The sequence below is a fragment of the Podarcis erhardii genome, assembly GCF_964252035.2.
Source record: "Podarcis erhardii genome assembly, chromosome: 4".
Lineage (NCBI taxonomy): Eukaryota > Metazoa > Chordata > Lepidosauria > Squamata > Lacertidae > Podarcis > Podarcis erhardii.
This window is the reverse complement of record NC_138508.1, coordinates 30,241,500-30,265,091: the sequence shown is the minus strand read 5'-3', so window position 1 is coordinate 30,265,091 and position 23,592 is coordinate 30,241,500. Positions and strand designations below refer to the sequence as shown.

Here is a 23,592-nt window from a genome sequence, read left to right as displayed (position 1 = left end):
TGGCTCAGATCATCAGCTTCTTATAGCAAAATTCAAGCTTAAACTGAAGAAAGTAGGAAAAACCACTGAGCTGGTAAGATACAATCTAAGCCAAATCCTTTATGAATACACAGTGGAAGTGAGGAACAGGTTCAAGGATTTAGATTTGTTGGACAGAGTGCCTGAAGAACTATGGATGGAGGCTCGCAACATTATACAGGAGGCAGCAACTAAAACCATCCCAATGAAAAAGAAATGCAAGAAAGCAAAGTGGCTGTCCAACGAGGCCTTAGAAATAGCGGGGGAGAGAAGGCAAGCAAAATGCGAGGGAGATAGTGAAAGATACAGGAAATTGAATGCAGATTTCCAAAGAATAGTAAGGAGAGACAAGAAGGCCTTCTTAAACGAGCAATGCAAAGAAATAGAGGAAAACAACAGAATGGGAAGAACCAGAGATCTGTTCAAGAAAATCAGAAATATGAAAGGAACATTTCGTACAAAGATTACCATAATAAAGGACAAAAGTGGTAAGGACCTAACAGAAGCAGAAGACATCAAGAAGAGGTGGCAAGAATACACAGAGGAATTATACCAGAAAGATATGGATGTCTCGTACACCCCAGGTAGTGTGGTTGCTGACCTTGAGCCAGACATCCTGGAGAGTGAAGTCAAATGGGCCTTAGAAAGCACTGCAAATAACAAGGCCAGTGGAAGTAATGGTATTCCAGCTGAACTATTTAAAATTTTAAAAGATGATGCTGTTAAGGTGCTACAGTCAATATGCCAGCAAGTTTGGAAAACTCAGCAGTGGCCAGAGGATTGGAGAAGATCAGTCTACATCCCAATCCCAAAGAAGGGCAGTGCCAAAGAATGCTCCAACTACCGCACAATTGCACTCATTTCACACGCTAGCAAGGTTATGCTTAAAATTCTACAAGGAAGGCTCAAGCAGTATGTGGACCGAGAACTCCCAGAAGTGCAAGCTGGATTTAGAAGAGGCAGAGGAACCAGAGACCAAATTGTAAACATGCGCTGGATTATGGAGAAAGCTAGAGAGTTCCAGAAAGACATCTACTTCTGCTTCATTGACTATGCAAAAGCCTTTGACTGTGTCGACCACAGCAAACTATGGCAAGTTCTTAAAGAAATGGGAGTGCCTGATCGCCTCATCTGTCTCCTGAGAAATCTCTATGTGGGACAAGAAGCTACAGTTAGAACTGGATATGGAACAACTGATTGGTTCAAAATTGGGAAAGGAGTACGGCAAGGCTGTATATTGTCTTCCTGCTTATTTAACGTATATGCAGAATTCATCATGCGGAAGGCTGGGCTGGATGAATCCGAAGCTGGAATTAAGATTGCCAGAAGAAATATCAACAACCTCAGATATGCAGATGACACAACCTTGATGGCAGAAAGTGAGGAGGAATTAAAGAACCTTTTATTGAGGGTGAAAGAGGAGAGCGCAAAATATGGTCTGAAGCTCAACATCAAAAAAACGAAGATCATGGCCACTGGTCCCATCACCTCCTGGCAAATAGAAGGGGAAGATATGGAGGCAGTAAGAGATTTTACTTTCTTGGGCTCCATGATCACTGCAGACAGTGACAGCAGTCACGAAATTAAAAGATGCCTGCTTCTTGGGAGAAAAGCAACGACAAACCTAGACAGCATCTTAAAAAGCTGAGACATCACCTTACCAACAAAGGTCCGTATAGTAAAAGCTATGGTTTTCCCAGTAGTGATGTATGGAAGTGAGAGCTGGACCATAAAGAAGGCTGATCGCCGAAGAATTGATGCTTTTGAATTATGGTGCTGGAGGAGACTCTTGAGAGTCCCATGGACTGCAAGAAGATCAAATGTATCTATTCTTAAGGAAATCAGCCCTGAGTGCTCACTGGAAGGACAGATCATGAAGCTGAGGCTCCAATACTTTGGCCACCTCATGAGAAGAGAAGACTCCCTGGAAAAGACCCTGATGTTGGGAAAGATGGAGGGCATAAGGAGAAGGGGACAACAGAGGATGAGATGGTTGGATGGTGTTCTCGAAGATACCAGCATGAGTTTGATCAAACTGCGGGAGGCAGTGGAGGACAGAAGTGCCTGGCGTGCTCTGGTCCATGGGGTCACGAAGAGTCGGACACGACTAAACGACTAAACAACAACAACAACAGTCTTCAAGCTTTTTGTCTCCCATAGCAACCAAGTGAAAAACTGCCAGTCTAGGGGCCTTAGAAAAATAACTTCTGTTATCTTAAGTCACAGCAGTAACTATGATCCAGAGTTCTGAAACACTGCATCAAGATCTTCAGAAGCTTGACTATGTCTGTTCATTTGTAATGTTGGGCGAATGAGCTGCAGGCATGTTCTATTGAATTACTCTAAAACAGTGTGGTGTAGTGGTTAAGAGCGGTAGAATCGTAATCTGGTGAACCGGGTTTGCTTCCCCACTCCTCCACATGCAGCTGCTGGGTGACCTTGGGCTGGTCACACTTCTTTGAAGTCTCTCAGCCCCACTCACCTCACAGAGTGTTTGTTGTGGGGGAGGAAGGGAAAGGAGAATGTTAGCCACTTTGAGACTCCTTCAGGTAGTGATAAAGCGGGATATCAAATCCAAACTCCTCCTCCTCTTCTTCTTCTTCTTTAAAACGCTGCTGGGAATGGGTGGCAGCCAGGTATAGCGTGATGAAGTCTGGACACATTTCCGACATCAACACGAACCTCCATACTAAGGAGAAAATGGAGTTATGTCACCTTTATGGCGAAGTGAAGTCCTTCCTTTCAAAGCAAAACAAAAACCCAACCGCCTGCTCTATCCATTCTGTGCACCCAAGCCTCTCCTTTGCTCCTGTGGATGTTGTGATTGATTCTGAGTAAGATTGCAGCCATGGGGGTACAAGGAGATTAATTTACCCTTTTGGCCTGTGGCTTCCCTTCCCATGGGGGGCCTGGAGGTTGGGGGTGGGAGCTTTGGATTACATTAATTTGTCAAGTTCCTTTCCCCCCCTTCCATCACTGTACATGCAGCTCATCTCGTATGAGGATTTTGGATTGAAAAATTTGCAGCATGTAATGAAGATAAATCAAACTCCTTGTATTCACAATATGGATTTTTTTTAAAGACCTGCTGCTTACCCCCCCCCCCCCCAAAGCTGCCTTGATCATGGGGATTTTTTGTCACTCATTTGCAGAAGAAGCCTTTCTCCACTTTTACTATGTGCCGAAGCACAATGAGTCCCATCTGGAAACAGATGTATTAGCAGTCTGTTTTATAGCTTTGTTCCTTTCCTTCCTTTCCTCCTGCACTGCAGCAAAATTTGAGATAGTTATGGTATGAAGTAATTAAAACGAATAAATGAAAACATCATCTGATAACAAAGCAGCAATCTTCCATCATATTAAAGCATTGATTAGAGGAAACTGTGGATTGTGGTGATGTCTTACTTTTAGGCTGCCTGTTATTAGCTGTGGAAGCTTTCTGGCTGGAATTTCCCGCTGGCTATTTGTTGGCAGCAAGACAAAGACAACTTGTACACTCTTAAAAAGATGTAGGTCTTCTAAAATCATTTAGCAGTGGCTGTCCCTAGGTTTGGCTGCATTTTGAACATTAATTAATTAATTAATTAATTTTAATTAATATGAATCAATTTTGCTTTTGGAGTTAAGTAGTTGCATAATTACATTTTGCCATTAGAGCTGTTCTTGTTTCCATTTCTGTTTGAGAAGTCAGATCCTTTGCTGTCACTTGAGGCTTCAGGTGGCCTCAGTGGTGTGGAGTGCCTTCCATCAACTTCCACTGGTGGCCCAATTGCGCCCCGATCTGGACAGGGACAGCCTAACTATTGTTGTCTATGCCCTGGTAACCTCTAGGTTAGATCACTGCAACGCGTTATACATAGGGCTGCCTCTGAAGAGAGTTCGGAAACTTCAGCTGGTGTAGAATTAGGCAGCCAGGTTGCTTATTGGGGCAAGATGTTTTAAGCATATTACACCAATCCTGACCCAGTTGCACTGGCTGACAATTAGTATCCAAGCCCAGTTCCAAGTGCTGGTTTTGATCTATAAAGCCTTAAATGGCACAGGACTGCAATACCTCAAGGAGTACCTCTTTCCATATGAACCTACCTGGACCCTGTGATCATCCTCTGAGGCTCTTCTTCGCATGTCTCCCCCATGGGAGGTCCATCAGGTGGCAACACAAGAACGGGCCTTTCTGTAGTGGCTCCTCATTTGTGGAATGCTCTCACAAGGGAAGGTTTTCCTGGCGCCTTCATCACACACCTTTAGGCACCAGGCGAAAACGTTCCTCTTCAACAAGGCCTTGGTTGATTAAACAATCTATGGCCTTTTAACAGTATGGCAGGGTTGTTATTGTTTTGTTTTGTTCTTGTTTTTCTTGTATTTTTTTTTAATCTTGCATTTTTATGCTGTGAACCACCCCGAGATGTATGGATGAATGGTGGTATACAAATTTTAATTTTAATAGTAATAATAATTATAATAAACAGCAGTGTGGTGTAGTGGTTATGAGCGGTAGACTCGTAATCTGGTGAACCGGGTTCACATCTCCGCTCCTCCACATGCAGCTGCTGGGTGACCTTGGGCTAGTCACACTTCTTTGAAGTCTTTCAGCCCCACTCACCTCACAAAGTGTTTGTTGTGGGGGAGGAAGGGAAAGGAGATTGTGAGCTGCTTTGAGACTCCTTAAGGGCAGTGATAAAGTGGGATATCAAATCCAAACTCCTCCTCCTCCTCCTCCTCCTCCTCCTCTTCTTCTTCAATACATTCACAATTGAATACATGTACATCACATCTATCCCTTTTAGTGAGATACTTAACTATAACCACAACTACTTAAAAGAACCATATATTGAAAAGGAAATTATTACCACTCAATGCAAATTATAAGGTATGCCATTTCAAAAGAAGACATCTAATTTGAGTATTCCAGGCTCATGCTGGTGAAGTCACCATCACTATTTATTGAACCATTTTGGAAGACCGGCATACAAATGGACTGAATAAAGTCACCTTATACTGGCAGAGCTGACCCTACCGTTTGTCTAACCGTTTGTCTAAGTGAAGCAACTGCCTCAGGCATCAGATGCTAAGGGGCAGCAGTAGCAACCTCTGCACTTTTCTTCCTAATCCCCCAGGCTCTTCCTCTCAGTTGGAGGACAGAATTGTGTATGTTATGCGGCCTGTCCTAACTTCCTAAACTAGTTTGCTGCCTTAGGTGCAATGAAGGTTGCTCTTCCATCACTACTGTTGAAGTGAGATTCAACTTCCAGTTATGTTGGCTTTTGTACGTGGAATGGGAAGTGGGCACCATCTTGTCCTTCACCTAAGGCAGTGCAACACCTTGGACCGATGGACCATTCCTGCATAGTGGGTTAAAAATGGCTACCTGAATCTACCTACTGAAGAATTAAAAAGCTGAAAGGGAAACTGATTGCCAGCCTCAGGGCACACCTGGCACCATCAAGGTTAAATCAGAACTGGAATTGATGGATGCAGATAACTTTTTCTTCTTGAAGAGGCAGGCATGAAATGGCCAGCTAAATTTTAGGCATCTATGGCTCTGTAGGGTGTACGCTTCCCCAAGAGTGTCATACTGTCCCCAAGCTCACCTGATATGAACTTTCTGGACACCTTCCCATCCTCACAAATTAACGGTTTCATTTTCCAGATTCACACTGTTACTTCTGCCAAAGTTGTGACAAAAGAAAAATAAAGTAGGCAAAGCCAATTTGTATTATTTAATCTAATACCAGTAAGCCACACTAATGAAAAGGAACCAAAAATGAAATGCTTAAGAACGAATGATGACTAAAGGACAAATAGAAAGGAAAAAGAAACAGAAGGAAAATAAGGAGTGTTATTCTGTAGCAAAACAGATATATCACTAGCTAGCTAGATATATCCAGTGCTAGTTATGCTCAGAGTAGACCCACTGAAATAAAGGAACGTGACTCATTTAGGTGTATTAATGTCAATGGATCTACTTTGGGTAGAACTTAATTGGATACAACCCATAATTTCCTTTGTTATTTGGAGGAAGAGGGGAAATTAAGCTTGGTAGAATTTTGGGACATTGTCTTATTTATTATTCTGCAACTGTTCAAAAGCATACAATATCCATCAAACAATATGAGTAACTAAAAAGGCTAGGTGGGCATGGGGGCATTAAGCTTGAAATGAATTCCCCCAAATTAGTTTCAGTTCTAGAATAATGCTTGTGGCAAGGGCATTGGAATAGCAAAAAGGATGGGGAATATCACAATTTTCATTAGTTCACCTAACATAAATCCATACTCATATTATCTTTCCAAAGTACAGTCTTGCTCTCATTTAATATAAAGGATAGAAACCTAAGTATAATTCCTATGATTTTTTTTAAGCTTTAAAGTACAATAAAAGGATTGAGCCAAGAGTTTTCTTGGTCAAGCATCACTTCTTGCTGCAAAAGTATCCATTTAATTCACAAAAAGACATCTTGCGTAGCTAGTAAATTTGTGAACTACTCTGCCAGGCATAACATGCTTTGCTGATGGCAGTGACTCATTTTGTGGAAGGTCGCCAGCTTCAAAGGGAACACTGACTTTTGCCAACTTTCCCCCCTGAAGCTTAGCTCCAGTTTTTCTTACAGAAAGACATCAACTGTTTAAAAGCGAGTCTTCTCATTCAGTATCATGGCTGATATTGTAACTTATGACTCTTCCTGCATTAGAAGGTGTTCTGCATTGTGAACACAACTATGCAGACCCTACTGTTGCTTAAAGTAACAATAGTTCACTGACTGTTCGCAATACAAACAGTTTTACAAAGAAACTTTATTCGTTAAACTGGTGGCCTGAAATACGAAGCCCATGCAAGCAAAGAAGAGAAATATCCTTCCTCTCTGTTTCATTTTCTCAGTCCCTCTTTGTTAAAAATAAAATAAAAAAATCTTTATTTGAATTTAGTCCCTTGTGATAGCAAAAACACTTTCCATTCTAACATTTATCAGTTCCTGCAAGGGTTGCAGATCAAATGAGAAACTCAGTCTCCACCATCCATTCCCTCAACCTTGTTTTAACATGGACTTTTCTGCTTGCTCTAGCTGATTAGCACAGATGGGATATATGAACAAGCTTTCACCTAATGCATCTTCTGTCTGGCATTGATGAGTGGTTTGCTGAAACCTGCTTTAGTAGCTTCTCCTGAAAACACCCATGGAAATAAATGGGCTACACACATGAGGCACAACTATTTGAAATAATCCAATAGAAAGCACTCTTACCCTCATTACTTACCCTAACGAGTATGTTTAGGATTTTGACATGCCATTTCCCCTCTCATCATCCTTAAAGTATGAAGCATGCAGCTATTAAGCAGACACTGGGACGTAAGGTTCTTTCTGACTAAAAATGTTTTAGTGCGATGACTAATTGTTGCACTTCGTATATATAACATAATAATATACGATTGCTCATGGTTCCCTGCTGCTATGCCGTAGCTTCAGGAAAGAAATGCCTGTTACTGCAGGAGCCCTGTGGGGCAGGGAGCACCTGTTGTCAAGTACTATGCACTGCTATCCACAAGATCCTAGCATCATAGAGTTGGAAGGGAATCCTGAGGATCATCTAGTCCAACCCCCTGCAATGCAGGAATCATTTGGCTTGGACCCATGACCCTGAGATTGAGAGTCTCATGCTTGACTGACTGAGCTATTCACAGGGTGTTATTTGCTGAGTGCTATGATGTTCACCTTCCCAGAGGCTCTGTGGGTTTCTGTGTGTAGCATGGCTCCCTGCCATAGCACAAATCCACATTGTTACGCATCAGGTCATACTAACATGCAATAGAGCTGTGCAGTCATGATCCTTCACAAACACAGTATATAAAATAGTTGTAGTTCTCATGTTATCAGGAATCATGTCCAGCCTTTGTTCCTGAATTTGATAACTGTTTGTGTGTGTTTGCTTACCCATAATACGTAAATAGCCACTGCTGCTGTGCAGTGTGACCTGGCACTTATTAAGGAAGAATACATATAGCATTTGTGCAGGTGCCCTGTGTGGGACGCGGGTGGCACTGTGGGTTAAACCACGGGGCTTGCTGATCAGAAGGTTGGCAGTTCGAATCCCCGCGATGGGGTGAGCTCCCGCTGCTCCTGCCAACCTAGCAGTTCAAAAGCACGCAGTGCAAGTAAATAAATAGGGGAAGGTAAACGGCATTTCCGTGCACTGCTCTGGTTCATCAGAAGTGGCTTAGTCATGCTGGCCACATGACCCGGAAGCTGTACTTGGCCAATAAAGCGAGATGAGCACCGCAACCCCAGAGTCTTCCACGACTGGACCTAACAGTCAAGGGTACCTTTACCTTTTAGGTGCCCTGTTGGGGAGTGGGTAGCAGTGCAACTTGTGGATGTGGGCCAATGACATCACTAACCTAAACTGAGCGCTGCTTGTGATTACTTCAGTAGTTGTCATGCCTCCCCACCTTTTTAGGGGGTGAGACCAGGGATTCATAACAGGGACTGCACTGGGATAGAGGGCTGTCTGCAGAGCCAGCTCCAGGAATGCATGCGTGCAAGGAATCCATTCTGCCAGTACCTTTTCAGCCCAAGAAGATCACATTGCCCTCCTCCAACACGGAGATCTCCATCCCTAGCAGAATTACAGTCTCCCCATATCCTCCAGAGTCAGTAATGTCAAAACTAGGCCTCTTTAACTACAGACACCTAGCTAGCTCCCTAAAATGGTACTGCGCTTGTACAGTCATACCTCATGTTACATTTGCTTCAGGTTGAGCGTTTTCAGGTTGTGTCCTGTGGCAACCCGGAAGTACCGAAAAGGGTTACTTCCGGGTTTCGCTGTTCACGCATGTGCAGACACGCAAAAGGATGTCATGCGCATGCGCAGAAGCGGTGAATCACGGCCTGCAGATGCGCAGACACCGGTTGCATTCCGGAACGGATCCCTTTCACAACCAGAGGTACCACTGTATTTAGGACTCAGTCTGCCTGGTGCTGAAAGAACACTCAAGTTCTACACAGCTGTCCAGGGTGCTGTTTGAATCCCAAATCCTTAAGAACATAGGACAAGCCTGCTGTAACTGGCATAGGCAGTGTGGTGTAGTGGTTAAGAGCGGTAGTCTCGTAATCTGGGGAACCGGGTTTGCGTCTCCGCTCCTCCACATGCAGCTGCTGGGTGACCTTGGGCCAGTCACACTTCTTTGAAGTCTCTCAGCCCCACTCACCTCACAGAGTGTTTGTTGTTGGGGAGGAAGGGAAAGGAGAATGTTAAAGCCACTTTGAGACTCCTGAAGGGGAGTGAAAGGCGGGATATCAAATCCAAACTCATATAGCTAGGTTGAGCATTCTGTTCTCATAGTGGCTGACCAGATGCATGTGGGAAGTCTGCACGCTGAACATGAGTGCAACAGCACTCTCCCCATCTGCGATTCCCAGCAACTGATATTCGGGGAAATGATGTCTCTGACAATGAAGGTAGACTAAAGGTTTTTGGGTTTTTTAAAAGTAAAAGACCCCTGGATGGTTAAGTCCAGTGAAAGGTGACTGTGGCGTGTGGTGCTCATCTCGCTTTCAGGCCAAGGGAGCTGGCGTTTGTCCACATGCAGCTTTCCAGGTCATGTGGCCAGCATAACTAAACTGCTTCTAGCGCAACAGGACACTGTGATGGAAGCCAGAGCGCCCAGAAACACCAAGTAGACTATAGCTATTTTGGCTAGTATAATAATAATAATAATAATAATAATAATAATAATAATAATAATAATTTATTATTTGTACCCCGCCCATCTGGCTGGGTTTCCCCAGCCACTCTGGGCGGCTTCCAGCAGAGATAAAAAATACACTAAAATGTCACATATTAAAAACTTCCCTGAACAGGGCTGCCTTCAGATGTCTTCTGAATGTCAGGTAGTTGTCCATCGCCTTGACATCCGATGGGAGGGCATTCCACAGGGCGGGCGCCACCACCGAGAAGGCCCTCTGCCTGGTTCCCTGCAACTTGGCCTCTCGCAGTGAGGGAACCGCCAGAAGGCCCTCGGAGCTGGACCTCAGTGTCCGGGCAGAACGATGGGGGAGGAGACGCTCCTTCAGATATACTGGACCGAGGCCATTTAGGGCTTTAAAGGTCAGCACCAACACTTTGAATTGTGCTCGGAAACGTACTGGGAGCCAATGTAGGTCTTTCAAGACCGGTGTTATATGGTCTCGGCGGCCGCTCCCAGTCACCAGTCTAGCTGCCGCATTCTGTATTAGTTGTAGTTTCCGGGTCACCTTCAAAGGTAGCCCCACGTAGAGCGCATTGCAGTAGTCCAAGCGGGAGATAACCAGAGCATGTACCACTCTGGCGAGACAGTCCGCAGGCAGATAGGGTCTCAGCCTACGTACCAGATGGAGCTGGTAAACAGCTGCCCTGGATACAGATTTGACCTGTGCCTCCATGGACAGCTGTGAGTCCAAAAAGACTCCCAGGCTGCGCACCTGGTCCTTCAGGGGCACAGTTACCCCATTCAGGACCAGGGAATCCTCCACACCTGCCCGCCTCCTGTCCCCCAAAAACAGTACTTCTGTCTTGTCAGGATTCAACCTCAATCTGTTAGCCGCCATCCATCCTCCAACCGCTTCCAGACACTCACACAGGACCTTTACCGCCTTCACTGGTTCTGATTTAAAAGAGAGGTAGAGCTGGGTATCATCTGCATACTGATGAACACCCAGCCCAAACCTCCTGATGATCCCTCCCAGCGGCTGCATGTAGATGTTGAAAAGCATGGGGGAGAGGACAGAACCCTGAGGCACCCCACAAGTGAGCGGCCAGGGGTCTGAACACTCATCCCCCACCACCACTTTCTGAACACGGCCCAGGAGGAAGGAGCGGAACCACTGTATGACAGTGCCCCCAGCTCCCAGCCCCTCAAGACGGTCCAGAAGGATGTCATGGTCGATGGTATCAAACGCCGCTGAGAGATCCAGCAGAACTAGGAAACAGCTCTCACCTTTGTCCCTAGCCCGCCGGAGATCATCCACCAGTGCGACCAAGGCAGTTTCAGTCCCATGATGAGGCCTGAATCCCGACTGGAAGGGATCCAAATGGTCCGCTTCTTCCAGGCATGCCTGGAGTTGTTCAGCAACCACTCGCTCAATCACCTTGCCCAAGAATGGGAGGTTTGAGACTGGGCGATAATTGGCCATCGTGGCCGCATCTAAAGATGGTTTTTTAAGAAACGGTTTAATAACCGCCTCTTTCAGCGGGTCTGGGAAGGCTCCCTCACGGAGGGAAGCATTCACCACCCCACGAAGCCCATCGCCCAGTCCTTCCCGGCTAGCTTTTATAAGCCAGGATGGGCAAGGATCCAGGAGACAGGTGGTTGGCTTCACTCGTCCAAGCAGCCTGTCCACATCCTCGGAGGTAACAGATTGAAATTGATCCCACACAACTTGACCAGACAGGACTCTAGCACTCTCCCGCCCCGGCCCTGCTCCCACGGTGGAGTCTACTTCTTCCCGAATCTGAGCGATTTTATCTGCAAAAAAATTTGCAAAATCATTGCAGGAGAACATGTGGCCCGTACTGGGCCCCGATGTTACAGGTGGTTCCTGTATAGTCATTTTATGTATAGTAGCCATGGATAGCCTTGTCGTCCTTCAATCCCTGCCTTGCCTAGGTTTTTCCTTGCTCTGTTTGCCTGAACTTCCGACTCCCTATCCAGCCAAGGTAAAGTAGCAATTGCTGCTTTCTCCCTCACCTTACTGGCTTACATTATGAGGGGGTGGGAGAGAGAAAATGAACCCACAAAATGAAACAAGTATGAGCTGAACAGATGTGTGCATGAACTGACCACTTCCACTAGCACTGATAGATAATTTGAAGCCCATAGGAATAAACAAACACTGCTGAATTCAGGCTCATAATGTTGTGTGTTTGGCTAAATGGGGGGAAGCCAGCATCCTTTGAGAGACAAGTGAAGCCGAGTTGGCCTGATTTGAGTGATAACCCCCATGGAAATGGCACACAGGGTTCATATAAGTGAAGTGGCAGTGACCCTGCTTCCTCTCTACTCTCAGCAGTCCAACCTCAATGCAATATTTGCAGAAATAAAGGAACAGAATTGGGCTGTGAGTCATTTATGGCTTCCGTTCCTCTTGCAGGTCAATAAAATGTGTTCTTTCAAGTCTTATGTTGCTTTTGGAAAGTTGGTAGTAAGGACAACAATAGTATGGCGTCAACAGTTGAGGCGGGGGGGGGGGGAGTGCAAACCAGCCTGATTTTTTTTCTTGCTTGTGGATCAATGCCCAGAAAAGCAAGGAACAAGGCCAGCGCCCCCACCCTTTAGGTTGTTGTTGTTGTTGTTTTAAAGCAGGACAATATGGGTGGGTAAAGAACTTTAACGTTGGATTCTAGCCTGGAAGTGTTCTGAGCTCCAAATTTTAACCCGGCATCCTTGACTTCCAGGTCCTTTCTCATGTCCAAGAATATTTTATGTCAAAAGCTGACAGCCTTATTACAAAGAATTAAACAACAGTTTGCTAAGAAACCCTATTTTAATTAAAAGCATGCTTAAAAAACAAACAAAAAACCTAGAATGGTGGGGATCTCTTTTGTTCCCAACCAATTACTCTTCACAATTAAAAAGTAAAAAGTTGTTGCCATAATAGTTTATTTTTATTGCCCTTCAGGGTCTGCAAATGCTGCAAAATTGATATTGATGCCATCTCAACAATATCAGAGATGGCATCCCAATACTTTGAATAAAATGACTTTCCAGCAACCAGAGACATTTTTGATCCTCTGTATGGCTTATCTTTGTACTACAGACATTTTCAGAACCAAGAGAAAGTCTCCATCTTTCAGAAATAGGTTTTTAATAACCTTGGGGAGATTCCAAAAATTAATCCCTGCCACACAAACAACTTCACAAAACAGAAAAAGGAAAGAAAAAAAGATGGTTGAGGATTAGGCTTTAGCAGAGCAAATGTTCTGTGACAAGGTATGATCTGGTTTACAAATAAGCATTCGGTTCCACTGGTAACTCAGATAACACTTCTAGAAAGGTGGGGGATCTAAATCTGCTAGGGCTGTTCACTTCTAACTTCCTCCACCATAGTTTGATTCTGCTTACTTTACATTATATAGTCTGTTAGACAGATGATACTACAGGACTGAAAGATTTCAGATGAGGGCAATTCAGAGAGCAAGGTTAGTTGGATTTTAAGCATTTTAGAAATTACTCTGCATTTTAAAGCTTTTTCAAAAACTTTGCAGTGTTGGAGTGCATTCTCCTTTTTCTTCTGTTTTCATTATTTTTTTGCTAGCACTGACACCATATTGACATATTTTCTGTCTGTTGCCTTTGCTATGTATTTTTTATCATCTTTATTTTATAGGGAAAAGCCTTCCGTGATCTAACACGTTTGAACTTGTGTCCTTTACAAGGTTAGCATTATGAGATAATGCAGGAAATTACTGTTTTGCAGCCTGATTCATTTGTTTTTTATTTCATGCGGTTGAATCAATAGACTGATTATTATTTAGCATCTGTATTATTTCAAGTTTTTCTGTAAGTCCTTTGTATTGTAAATTTCGCTAGCATGTAATTAAATCTTGCTCTTCAACTACTATGAAACTTCCTGTCCCCTTCAGTCTAAACTTTGCTCAACTATTGTTGCTCCAATCTGGAGCGGAAGGGTGTTCTACTCATTCCCCTATTCCTGACCACTGTGCACCTTATCAGAGTGTGGGGGTGGAGACTTCCTTCTCTCTTCAATTTGTCTATATGCATCGTTGTCAGCAATGCTGCTGGGGCAGGTGGGCAGTAGACTGGAAACTGTGGTTTATTGAAAAAAGAGGTTCAGGAGAAGAGGAGGGGACCCTGCATCCTTTTAACGTATTTTATGTGTGAGGGCCAACTGATTGGTTGGTGACTGCAGGAAGTTAAGGTTAGAGTTTCTTTTCCTCTGATACAACTGCTATCTGAACTATTGCTTGAGGTTCAGATTCCCAAACAGACCACCTGACAACACTGCGTATAATTCCCCACAATAATAACTGTACTTGCTATGCAGTCTCAAGAAATTGGATCTAAGCATATATCTTATTTAATGTTTATCCAGTCTTGACCTTGATTGTCTGCTACCACTTTCATGCCCAACATTGCTTGGGAGCTCAAGGAAATCAGTGCAGCTTTGAAAGGGTCAGTCCACCACCTTCATCAAAAAAATTGCCACTTTATCTAAATAAACGTAGATGAAAGCCTGTTCCTTGATTTCAGGAGCCATCATGCAAAAATTGGTCATGATATCCAAATGCACATGGTGTTCAAATGCATAGTGAAAAGACAAACAACTATCAAAAATATATAGTAAATAATGTTAAGAATTCTACTCAATATTGATCCAGAGCAGAACTCCAACATATAGTTTGCAGAGTAAAAGACTTAGCACATTGCAGGATTCCCTCCAAAATAGGCCAGAGGCAATTGTATTTCTTCCAGCAGAGTTTACTACCGTTACTGAAGGTAAATGAGCATAATGGTCACAAATTGGCACTGCCCATAAGAAATCCAGTTGTAGCTGACTTAACCTAAACTTACAATAACTTATAATAAGACTAAAACCTGAACACTAAGTATACTTTGTACAGAACACCACACCAGAAGGAAAGAAAGACAGAAAGTGAAACTCAGGCTCCTTATGGCCTGTTATAGTCAGCATGAGCTTAAGTGAAAAAGATAACAGAACCAGTCCAAACCAGCTGTTCAGCTTCTCTGAAGGAATAACCCAAACATCAGGAACCTCCTGCCTGTTTTCTAGGCAGAATAGAAATTTAATTTGTGGGCTGGAAACTTCCAGCTTGCACTAGCTTACATCACACAAAGAAGCTTCCAGAACCCTCTTGAATAAATTAGAATAGGAAAGATCTCTACACATCAGAGCAATACTTTCTTCACCAAAAAATGCAAACTGACAGATAACTGGTCAGAAAGTTTAAAAAGGGAAGTCAGCTTTCCAAACACTTTTTGGAGCTGTTCAGCTATAGTTTGCTTGATTTCTGTGACTCATAGTGTTTATTTGTCCAATATGCTATTGTGCGTTTTTCTAGTTTTTGGCCACAGATAGCTTTGCTACTAATATAACATGCTAATTGAAATATATTCACAACTGCAGAAACCTATTTCTTTCCATCCACCTTATTAACAGTATCTCAAACAGAGGAATGTTAGGACCCTTCTACAAGCAAAGTTATGCCTTTCAAACAGAACTACTTATCCTTTTTGCAGATGCATCAAGTATGCACTGGAGTGACGCACCATCTGCTCATAATTTTATAGGTAATTTTGTTTAACAAGCCACTTAGCAAAACAAAGGCATTCTGGAGCCTTTGAGATCTAGCTACCACATGCGTGGTGTCAAAGTACACCCCACAGGAGCAGAGAAGAGTAGGTGAGACAGGAAGCCACACAATTATTTTAGGCCAGCATCTGTTTATTATCTAGATTCTAGAACACAGGCCTGGGTCTCCTAATCAGTACGGAATTTAGTGCTTCTGATACATAAAGGGAACTCCATTTCTCCATGAGCTGAGGTGCAACTTAAATACAGCTTTGCACAATCAAGTCATAATACAGTTGCCTGCAATTGTGGATAGGAATAAAGCTCTATCTTGGTCTGATCATGACCGCTGTGTGCTGATTTATCCAGGTGAAGAGTATATGAGTATCACAAATGGACAAAGCAGACTGGAAAATAAAGGAGCTCTTTAGCTGCTTTAATTACTTACAGGCAGTCTTCTGGTCTCCTCATGAGTAATATAGCATAGCTACTAAATTGCAGGGGGGTTTTATGATTGTTGATGGACGATGGACCCTGAGGTGAAGGAATCCGCGGTGTGACGGAGACAGGGCTTCATACCAGAGCCCATTTTTAAGGGGTTCCTACCCATGTTGGACTGAGCAATGGCTGGCACTCTTTCAGTCAGTCAGAGCACAGGTCACAGATAAAGCGGTCCTTGATTCAGCACCAGGAGTGGATAGCTTTGATGGTTTTCTCATCCAGGAGGTGTCCTGATCAAAGCAGAGAGTGCTGGTCAGTTGGAGATGATAAGTCATAGCAGCAACCTTCAGTGGTTAAGCTGGAGATGCCCTCCAAGATGGAGTTGAGCTTTCAAAAATTGAACTTGTGAAACTTCAACCAGAGTGCCTAGTAAGCCCAGACCGGTAGATCCTCCCCTGAAGGCTAGCATACATATATATTTCCATATCATCATCATCAGTATTATTAAAACCCACCCTTCAAACCTAAGGTTCCCTTGGCAGTACACAACGTTTCATTTAAATACCATCTTGCCAAATACCCATATTTCATTTTCTTCTTGCTGTTTTACCTGATTTGTCTGCTGATTTATTTTTAATTTTCATCATGACTGCAATATGTTGGCCTTAATGGACACTTCATTTCTCAAATTCTCAGTCCAAGAGCCATTTTCAGGCATAACACAGAGCTGTGTATGCATACGTAAATTCTAACCTGAACATCTTAGTCTCGCATGGGATGGCAGTTTCATAGACACATTGATTTTACTGATTTCTCTTAGGAAGAACTAGAGTGTTTCCTTCTGCCCGTGATAAATTCTGTGTGCTTTGCTGTAAGCTGCAGTTCACCAGAGAATTATGTAAGGGCAGCAAACCTGTTTCACTTTTCTTCAAGCCACTCATGACTGATTTGCAGATAGGAACCTGCATCATCTTATGTGGCCTAAACACTTTCTCAAAAATCAGAGCTGACTGCTGGGAATTGTAGCTCTCTGAGTGGAAGAGGGGTCTCCTAACAACTCTCAGCACCTTTAACAAACCACAGTTCCATGAATTCTTTGGGGGAATCCATGACTGTTTAAAGTGGCATCATAGGGAAATGATTTTCTTCATGAGCATAAATCACTCCATGAATGAGCAAAGCCAACAGGTGTAGTGTCAGCTGATCCAGTTGTTATGGTAATGGCCCAGTGCCGACTATATAAGTGATGAAGGCATGTCAGCTCATCTGTCTGGGGTCTTGTGCTGTGTATGTCGGCGTCAGTCTTGTGAAGTGAGTGAGTCTGTCTGTGTTCCATCTTGAATTGCCAGAACAACAGAGATACTTTGTACTTGCATGTTTATATCTGCAAAAGTCTACAAGTTGGATGTAACAATATCAGGAACTGTTTTATTGAGCCTTATCTTCTGCAGCAGAAGATAAGGCCCTTTTGGACTTAAGCTGCCTCGGTGTAGTGACTGGAACTGGGGACAACTTCCACTGCATGGGTATCTCACCTCAGATTCCCAACATTATCTAGGTATGACAGACATTTAGTATCATCCACTGACACAAGATTACAATGCAGAGTGTTGGCAATGGGGGAGTATATTTTAAAAGCAAGCTGCACCATGATATGATGCACAAGTGGTCATTGTTTAACATGGGTAGCCATCATGTTGCCCTCCAGTAGTCGCTGGACTACAACTCCTATCAGACCCAGCCAATATAGCCAGCGTTCAAGAATGAAGGGAGTTGGAGTCCATGAACATGTGGAGGTCACCCTGTTGTCGATTCTTGATTTAACAGTTAATTATCCACTGGAGACTAGGATACTTGTGTATATTTCTTTATGAAGGAATTTAAAGGCAAATAAGCATGCACATTCTGTCCACAATTTGCTAATTGAATGGTGTTTCTTTGTCTTTCAGAATGTCGGGTAGTGAAATCCACTTCCTATACCAAAATAGCTTCAACACCACGTAGGAGCACTACCAAGAGTCCTGGTCCGTCTAGACGCAGCAAATCTCCAGCATCCACCAGCTCAGGTAAAGAAATCTATGTAACTTTACATAAATACACTATTGAAGGCAAACTTTCAAGGGCCTGCTTAGCATAGTTGCTCCAGGCTTCATAAACTGTGGTTCATAAAGCTGGGAATTGGCAGTGCGCCTTCTCACCTTGAACACCGCTTCATTTCTGGGTTGTATTAAACCACAGTTTCTTGTTACATCTGAAGTGGGGAACTTGGATTTAACTGATATTAAAAACTGGAATAATGTAACTTAAAATATCAGAATCAGCCTGTTAAGGATTTCATATCAGTGTTCATTTATATGTACTTTTTATTCAGTTGTAACAAATTATTTTGGTTATGTAGGTTTTACTTCTGAATTGTTTTTATGTTGGTTGTTTGTATTTAACTGCATTTAACTAGAGTTCCCTGGTTTGGACCTAACTGAGAACTCAGGCTTAATGCAAGACAAAAAGGAAGTACTTGGTCCTGCTGCCCATTGCTGGCTATGTAGGCCATAAAACATCACTCAAACCAGACCAGTGTCTCTATTTTTGTTAACATATGACTGGTTTTGGTGTGGGAAGGTAATTTCCTTGCATATTCAGAATATTACATAATATAATATATTTTTGTTGCTGCTATATGGACTGTCATTTCTGTTGTGTAATTGATTTCTGGGCTTGTTACGATTATTGTTGTTTACCTGTCATTTTTATGCACTGACAAGATGCTGGACTAAATGGGCCACTGGCATGATCCATCAAGCTCTTCTTATGTTCTTATGTTTTATTATTGGCCATACCAGTTTTAAAACTGTGTGTAACCATGAAAACAGAAATGAACAAAATATACATCTTCATAGAACTGGCACTCCTCGCATTTAAGTTGTGATTATTCTTTTAAAAGCATACATTTATTTTCATGCCATGCTAAACACATTTCTCAAAACACAGTCTAGAAAAAAAGCCCTCTGTTTTCCCCATTTTCTCCTTATACACTGCTTGTGTTTGTGTATAGGTTGGGACAGTGAGTTAACTGTGCACCATTGCCTTAAGATCAACTTCCCATTCAGACTCTTCCCTTAGCCTAGTATAAGTCTTCCTGCAGGTGGGGCACCATTGCCATTCTAAGAGAACAAGGGAGAAGTTCATGGTGAGCTCCGGCACCTATTTTTCTATTTATTTATTTTTTTAAAAAAACGGCACTAGGTAGAGCCAAATTCATTAGTCAAGGTTCAATTGGCTGCAGTTCCTTGGGAAGCTGAGCGATTTACTTGACTACAGTTTTGTTGCCAAATGGTCTACAAATCACAAAGCTTTCCACACCTTCCTTGTATATTTGAATAGGCTGGAATGTAGTCCCCTGACACTTGATACAATACTAGTAGCTGTCCTAGAGATGTCAAAATTAATTTTCACCACTGCTGTTTTTGGACATTTTCACGTCAGTCAAAACTGAACCATGTCAAAATTTGAACTGTGTCTAGAGGACATAATTAATTGGGTGATATATAAATACCATAAATAAACGGTGTACTCTTCTCTCCCTCCTGGCTCTGGACTAGAGACCATTTTTAATGGTATAAAGAGGGAGGGGATATATGAAAGAAATTCTGTGCAAAGCAACTGCTTTGTGTGATAGCTTCATGGTAAGTCCAGAACCAAATGGATTTATTTCTAAATGGTATCCTGCATTGTCTTAAAAGTAATCACTGTGAAATATTTATTACAGTATATAACAACATATAGCCATTAGTTTATATGATTGCAAGATGTGAGTTGTCATGGAATACCTTGAACTGATTGCAATAGTTTTCATATTTTTAATGTGGGTGGATGATTAAATTTAAATATGGCTAAGTGTATAGCTTTGACCAAACTGTGGGAGGCAGTGAAAGACAGGAGTGCCTGGCATACTCTGGTCCATGGGGTCACGAAGAGTCGGAGACGACTAAACGACTAAACAACAACAACAAGTGTATAGCATAGATTTTAAACAGGGTTATAAAACTACTATTAGTTTGCTCAGTTGATTTCCTTCTGCTGCAGTGGATTGGCTGATCTGTAAAACAGAATCTCCAGCTGTTTCTCCTGATAGTGGTTTGTTTCCACCAGTTTCCACGTTCTGTCCTTGATCCCACAAAAAATCATCATGGCCAAGTCCCAGTGAAACCAATGACATAAACTAATCAATCCCGGTGCTTTTAATTGAATTTTGTCATGAGCTGTACCTGGACCCATATATTTTTTTTCACCATGGTATTGTGCCTTTGCTAGTGAAGGGATTACCCCTCACTAAGTGGGATAAAGTTAAATAAAGTACAGTTTTGTTTCCAGTTGTGCCTCAGCTTTAATTTATACCCAGAACTGGGAATAAGTTGCTTCAGGAACCCCAACATCAAGAATCCTCACTGCAGATTCATGATATATGCTACCCCTCATAAAGAATCCCTGAATTCACATCTGATTTATACAGGGAATGATCAAGGCTGTATCTCCTCAGCATCAGTCATGTTGCCCACTCCCATCTCTACTGAGGGAGTTTGTCAGATGCCTGTCCCCCAAGAAGAGACCGTTATTCAGTGAAAGAATGCATGCTTTGCAGTTCTAGGCATTATCACCACCACCATCTCTTTTGCCCTTTAACTATCTGTGGCCTTTTAGAAGTGGCCAGGATGTTTTTAATGTATTCCCTATCCCCTTGGTTTAAAAGGGACGCAGGTGGCGCTGTGGGTAAAACCTCAGTGCCTAGGACTTGCCGATCGTATGGTCGGCGGTTCGAATCCCTGCGGCGGGGTGAGCTCCCATCGTTCGGTCCCAGCTCCTGCCCACCTAGCAGTTCGAAGCACCCCTAAGTGCAAGTAGATAAATAGGTACCGCTTTATAGCGGGAAGGTAAACGGCGTTCCGTGTGCTGCTCTGGTGCCGGTTCGCTGGAGCAGCTTCGTCACGCTGGCCACGTGACCTGGAACTGTCTTCGGACGGCGCCAGCTCACGGCCTCTAGAGTGAGATGAGCACGCAACCCTAGAGTCGGACACGACTCTAGGGTACTTTTACCTTTTAATCCCCTTGGTTTAAATGTACCTGTGCGGGTTTTGTTTGGTTAGTTTGTTGAAAGTCACTCTGGGTTAAAAGTGACAACAAATTTAATAAATAATAATATCCAGTTAAAAGGGTGACTTAGCAGGTGATGGTGAACACCTTTTCTAAGACTTCTGAGGGCAACTCCCAGTGACAGTAAACAATACTGCATTAGATGGGTATTTAGTCTGATCTGCGGCAGAGGAAGCTTCCTGGCTGAGTCAGACCAGTGTGTCCATCGAGCTCGTCATACATTCTCTACTTTGTACCAACCCCTGGCTATGGAGACATCTCAGGTTCCCCAATTTTTATATGGATCTGAGCCCAGATATCGGCTTTCTAAAATCAGGGGCACTTTACGGTTGGGGACCATTCAAACATTCATCCTCCACCATCACCTGTATTCTGAGATGGTACATTCCCATAACCTAGTGGTGGACCTTGGGGGGTCTCAGATTTCAATGGCACCCTGTGCAATGCCAAAGTTCAGAGGCCCCCCCCCCACTTCTCACGCTCCATTCTAAATCATAGTTGCGGCATCTCCTGTGGTGCCCCCCGAGGCTCAGAGCACAGTGTGACCAAACCATTCAGACACCCTTAAATCTGCCTATGCATAGCCTGTCTGCCATGTTACAAAATCTGAATGTCTAGATTGGTCCTGATCAGCTCAGAACATAGGCTTAGCTGTGAGCTACACAAGCTGTCTTGTGGTTCTTTTGCTGTAACATCACACACAAAACAAAACATGTTGCAGAATACTCTTGGCATACATAGCTAGGTACAAGGATGTCGTCTGTGTCATTTAAGGTAATGGTTGTTGTGCAAAATAAAAAAAAACCTTCCAGTAGCACCTTAGAGACCAACTAAATTCGTTCTTGGTATGAGCTTTCGTGTGCATGCACACTTCTTCAGATACACTGAAATAGAAGCCACCAGACCCTTACATATAGTGAGAGGGTGGGGAGGGGTATTACTCAGAAGGGTGGTGGGAATGGGTCATTGGCTGATAGGTGTGGTAAACACTTGTTGTGCACTTCGCTTTCATTATTATACTTTTAAAAAAAAACAATTCTTGAATTATTATTATTATTATTTTGCTTAAACACATTTCACTTTATTTCCCTTAGCATCTTGGCCCCCACCTTTTGTCTCTATTGTGTCTGGCAACCCATTTTAGTAAATAAGCAACAGCAACTGAACAGGCATGTTTTAGCAGAAGTACAAAATGTTCTCCCCTCTAACTAGCAGTTGTTAAAAAGCAATATAATTTTAGTACAATGTGCTGCCGCTGCTTTTTTTCTAAGAAAACTGGCAGATTATCCTAGAAAATAAATATGTGCTTTTAAATATGTATTGTTGGGCCCTGCTGTGAAGGTTGAGGTGTCACTGTTTTAGAGCCATAGTTTCCAACTTAGTGTGTTGTGACATAAATGGTTACAACTTTAAATTAAAACCCTACAATACAAGGAAATTTAGTAAGCAGACTGTCATGTTCCTACATCCTCCATTTAAGTTGCTCTTTGGTCTGAAAATGTCAGAGACCCAGAATGAGCATAAATCAATACAAAGGATTTTATTTTGGCTTTAAGTATTTACTGTCATCCTCAGTGAGTAAGACTTCAACATAACTGGTAAGGCAAGCAAGAAGGCCTTGTCTCCTGGCTAGTAACTACCTATCCCAAATAACTACATTGAGAAGTCAGTGTGGATATGTGGCCTCACATGCACCCCTAAAGCAGCCTTCATATCGTGCCATGCTGGCTTGGATTGTAGTCCATAACATCTAGGGGCACCAGGCTGGGGAAAGTGTACTACCAACAAATTCAGTTCCAACAAATGCCACTTTCTCTACACTTCTCTTTGCCTGCAGTTTGGAAACTGGAGTGGCAATCAGTATCTGATAGTGGAGGAGTCGGTGGGGTGTTTCGCCTGAAGGCTGACCATTGCTGATGCCTGCTTCCAACACACACACACACACACACACACACACACACCCCTACCTTTTAATCCAAGTGGAATATCTGTGAAGGAAACTGAATGCAAAAACATTGTCAGAATGCAAAATCTGTGTGCATTTTGCACCTACAAACTACTATGGAACTACAAGGTTCTGTAGGATGCAGTGCTAAAATACTTCTTGAAAAAGACATGTACTAGTTCTTAGTTGTCTCAGAGCACCACTGAGAGTGTTGGCATTACCTAATAAATATGGCTTTCCTTAGCATACAGGTCCTTGAAAACTGGAGATGAGGGATTGGTCTCTGTGCCAGTTTTCCTGATGGAATGATGACCATAAAACTCATTTTCCAATACCTCTTTCCATCGGTTTTTAGTAAAGTGGTGATATCAGCCTGAGTGAGAAAGCAGGGGAATCCACCATATAATCTGGAGTATACTACATGGGTACCTTTAGTCCACCTAGCCCCAAATTGTTATTTGGTGACACTCTCTGGGCACTAAGATGTTTCCCAGTCTTGCTACCTGAGAATATTTGAAACTGGAGATGATGAAGAAAGAACCTGTAATAGTATGAATTGGTCTTATGTTGCACCCTGGGTGGCATGATACTGTAACTGTTTTCAAAGCCATATTGTAGTCTCATTCAGGATCCTCAAAGGAGTGTTAGAGGTTTTCTATGTGCCACATGTATGTGTGGCACCAGATGAACTTAAAGAAAGAGAAATTATGTATGAGCCCAGGATGTTTATAATCTT

The 23,592-nt window shown here is 42.9% G+C and overlaps 1 protein-coding gene across 4 annotated transcripts in view; it reads left to right on the top strand.

Moving 5' to 3' along the window:
* The window catches only part of DCLK1 (doublecortin like kinase 1), a 208,010-nt gene that overhangs the window by 112,007 nt on the left and 72,411 nt on the right, over positions 1-23,592 (top strand). For all 4 annotated transcript variants that reach the window (XM_081860335.1, XM_081860334.1, XM_081860336.1 and 1 more), the window contains exon 5: positions 17,713-17,829. In XM_081860335.1, coding sequence (XP_081716461.1) covers positions 17,713-17,829 — 117 coding nt within the window. The remainder of the gene's footprint in view (positions 1-17,712; positions 17,830-23,592) is intronic.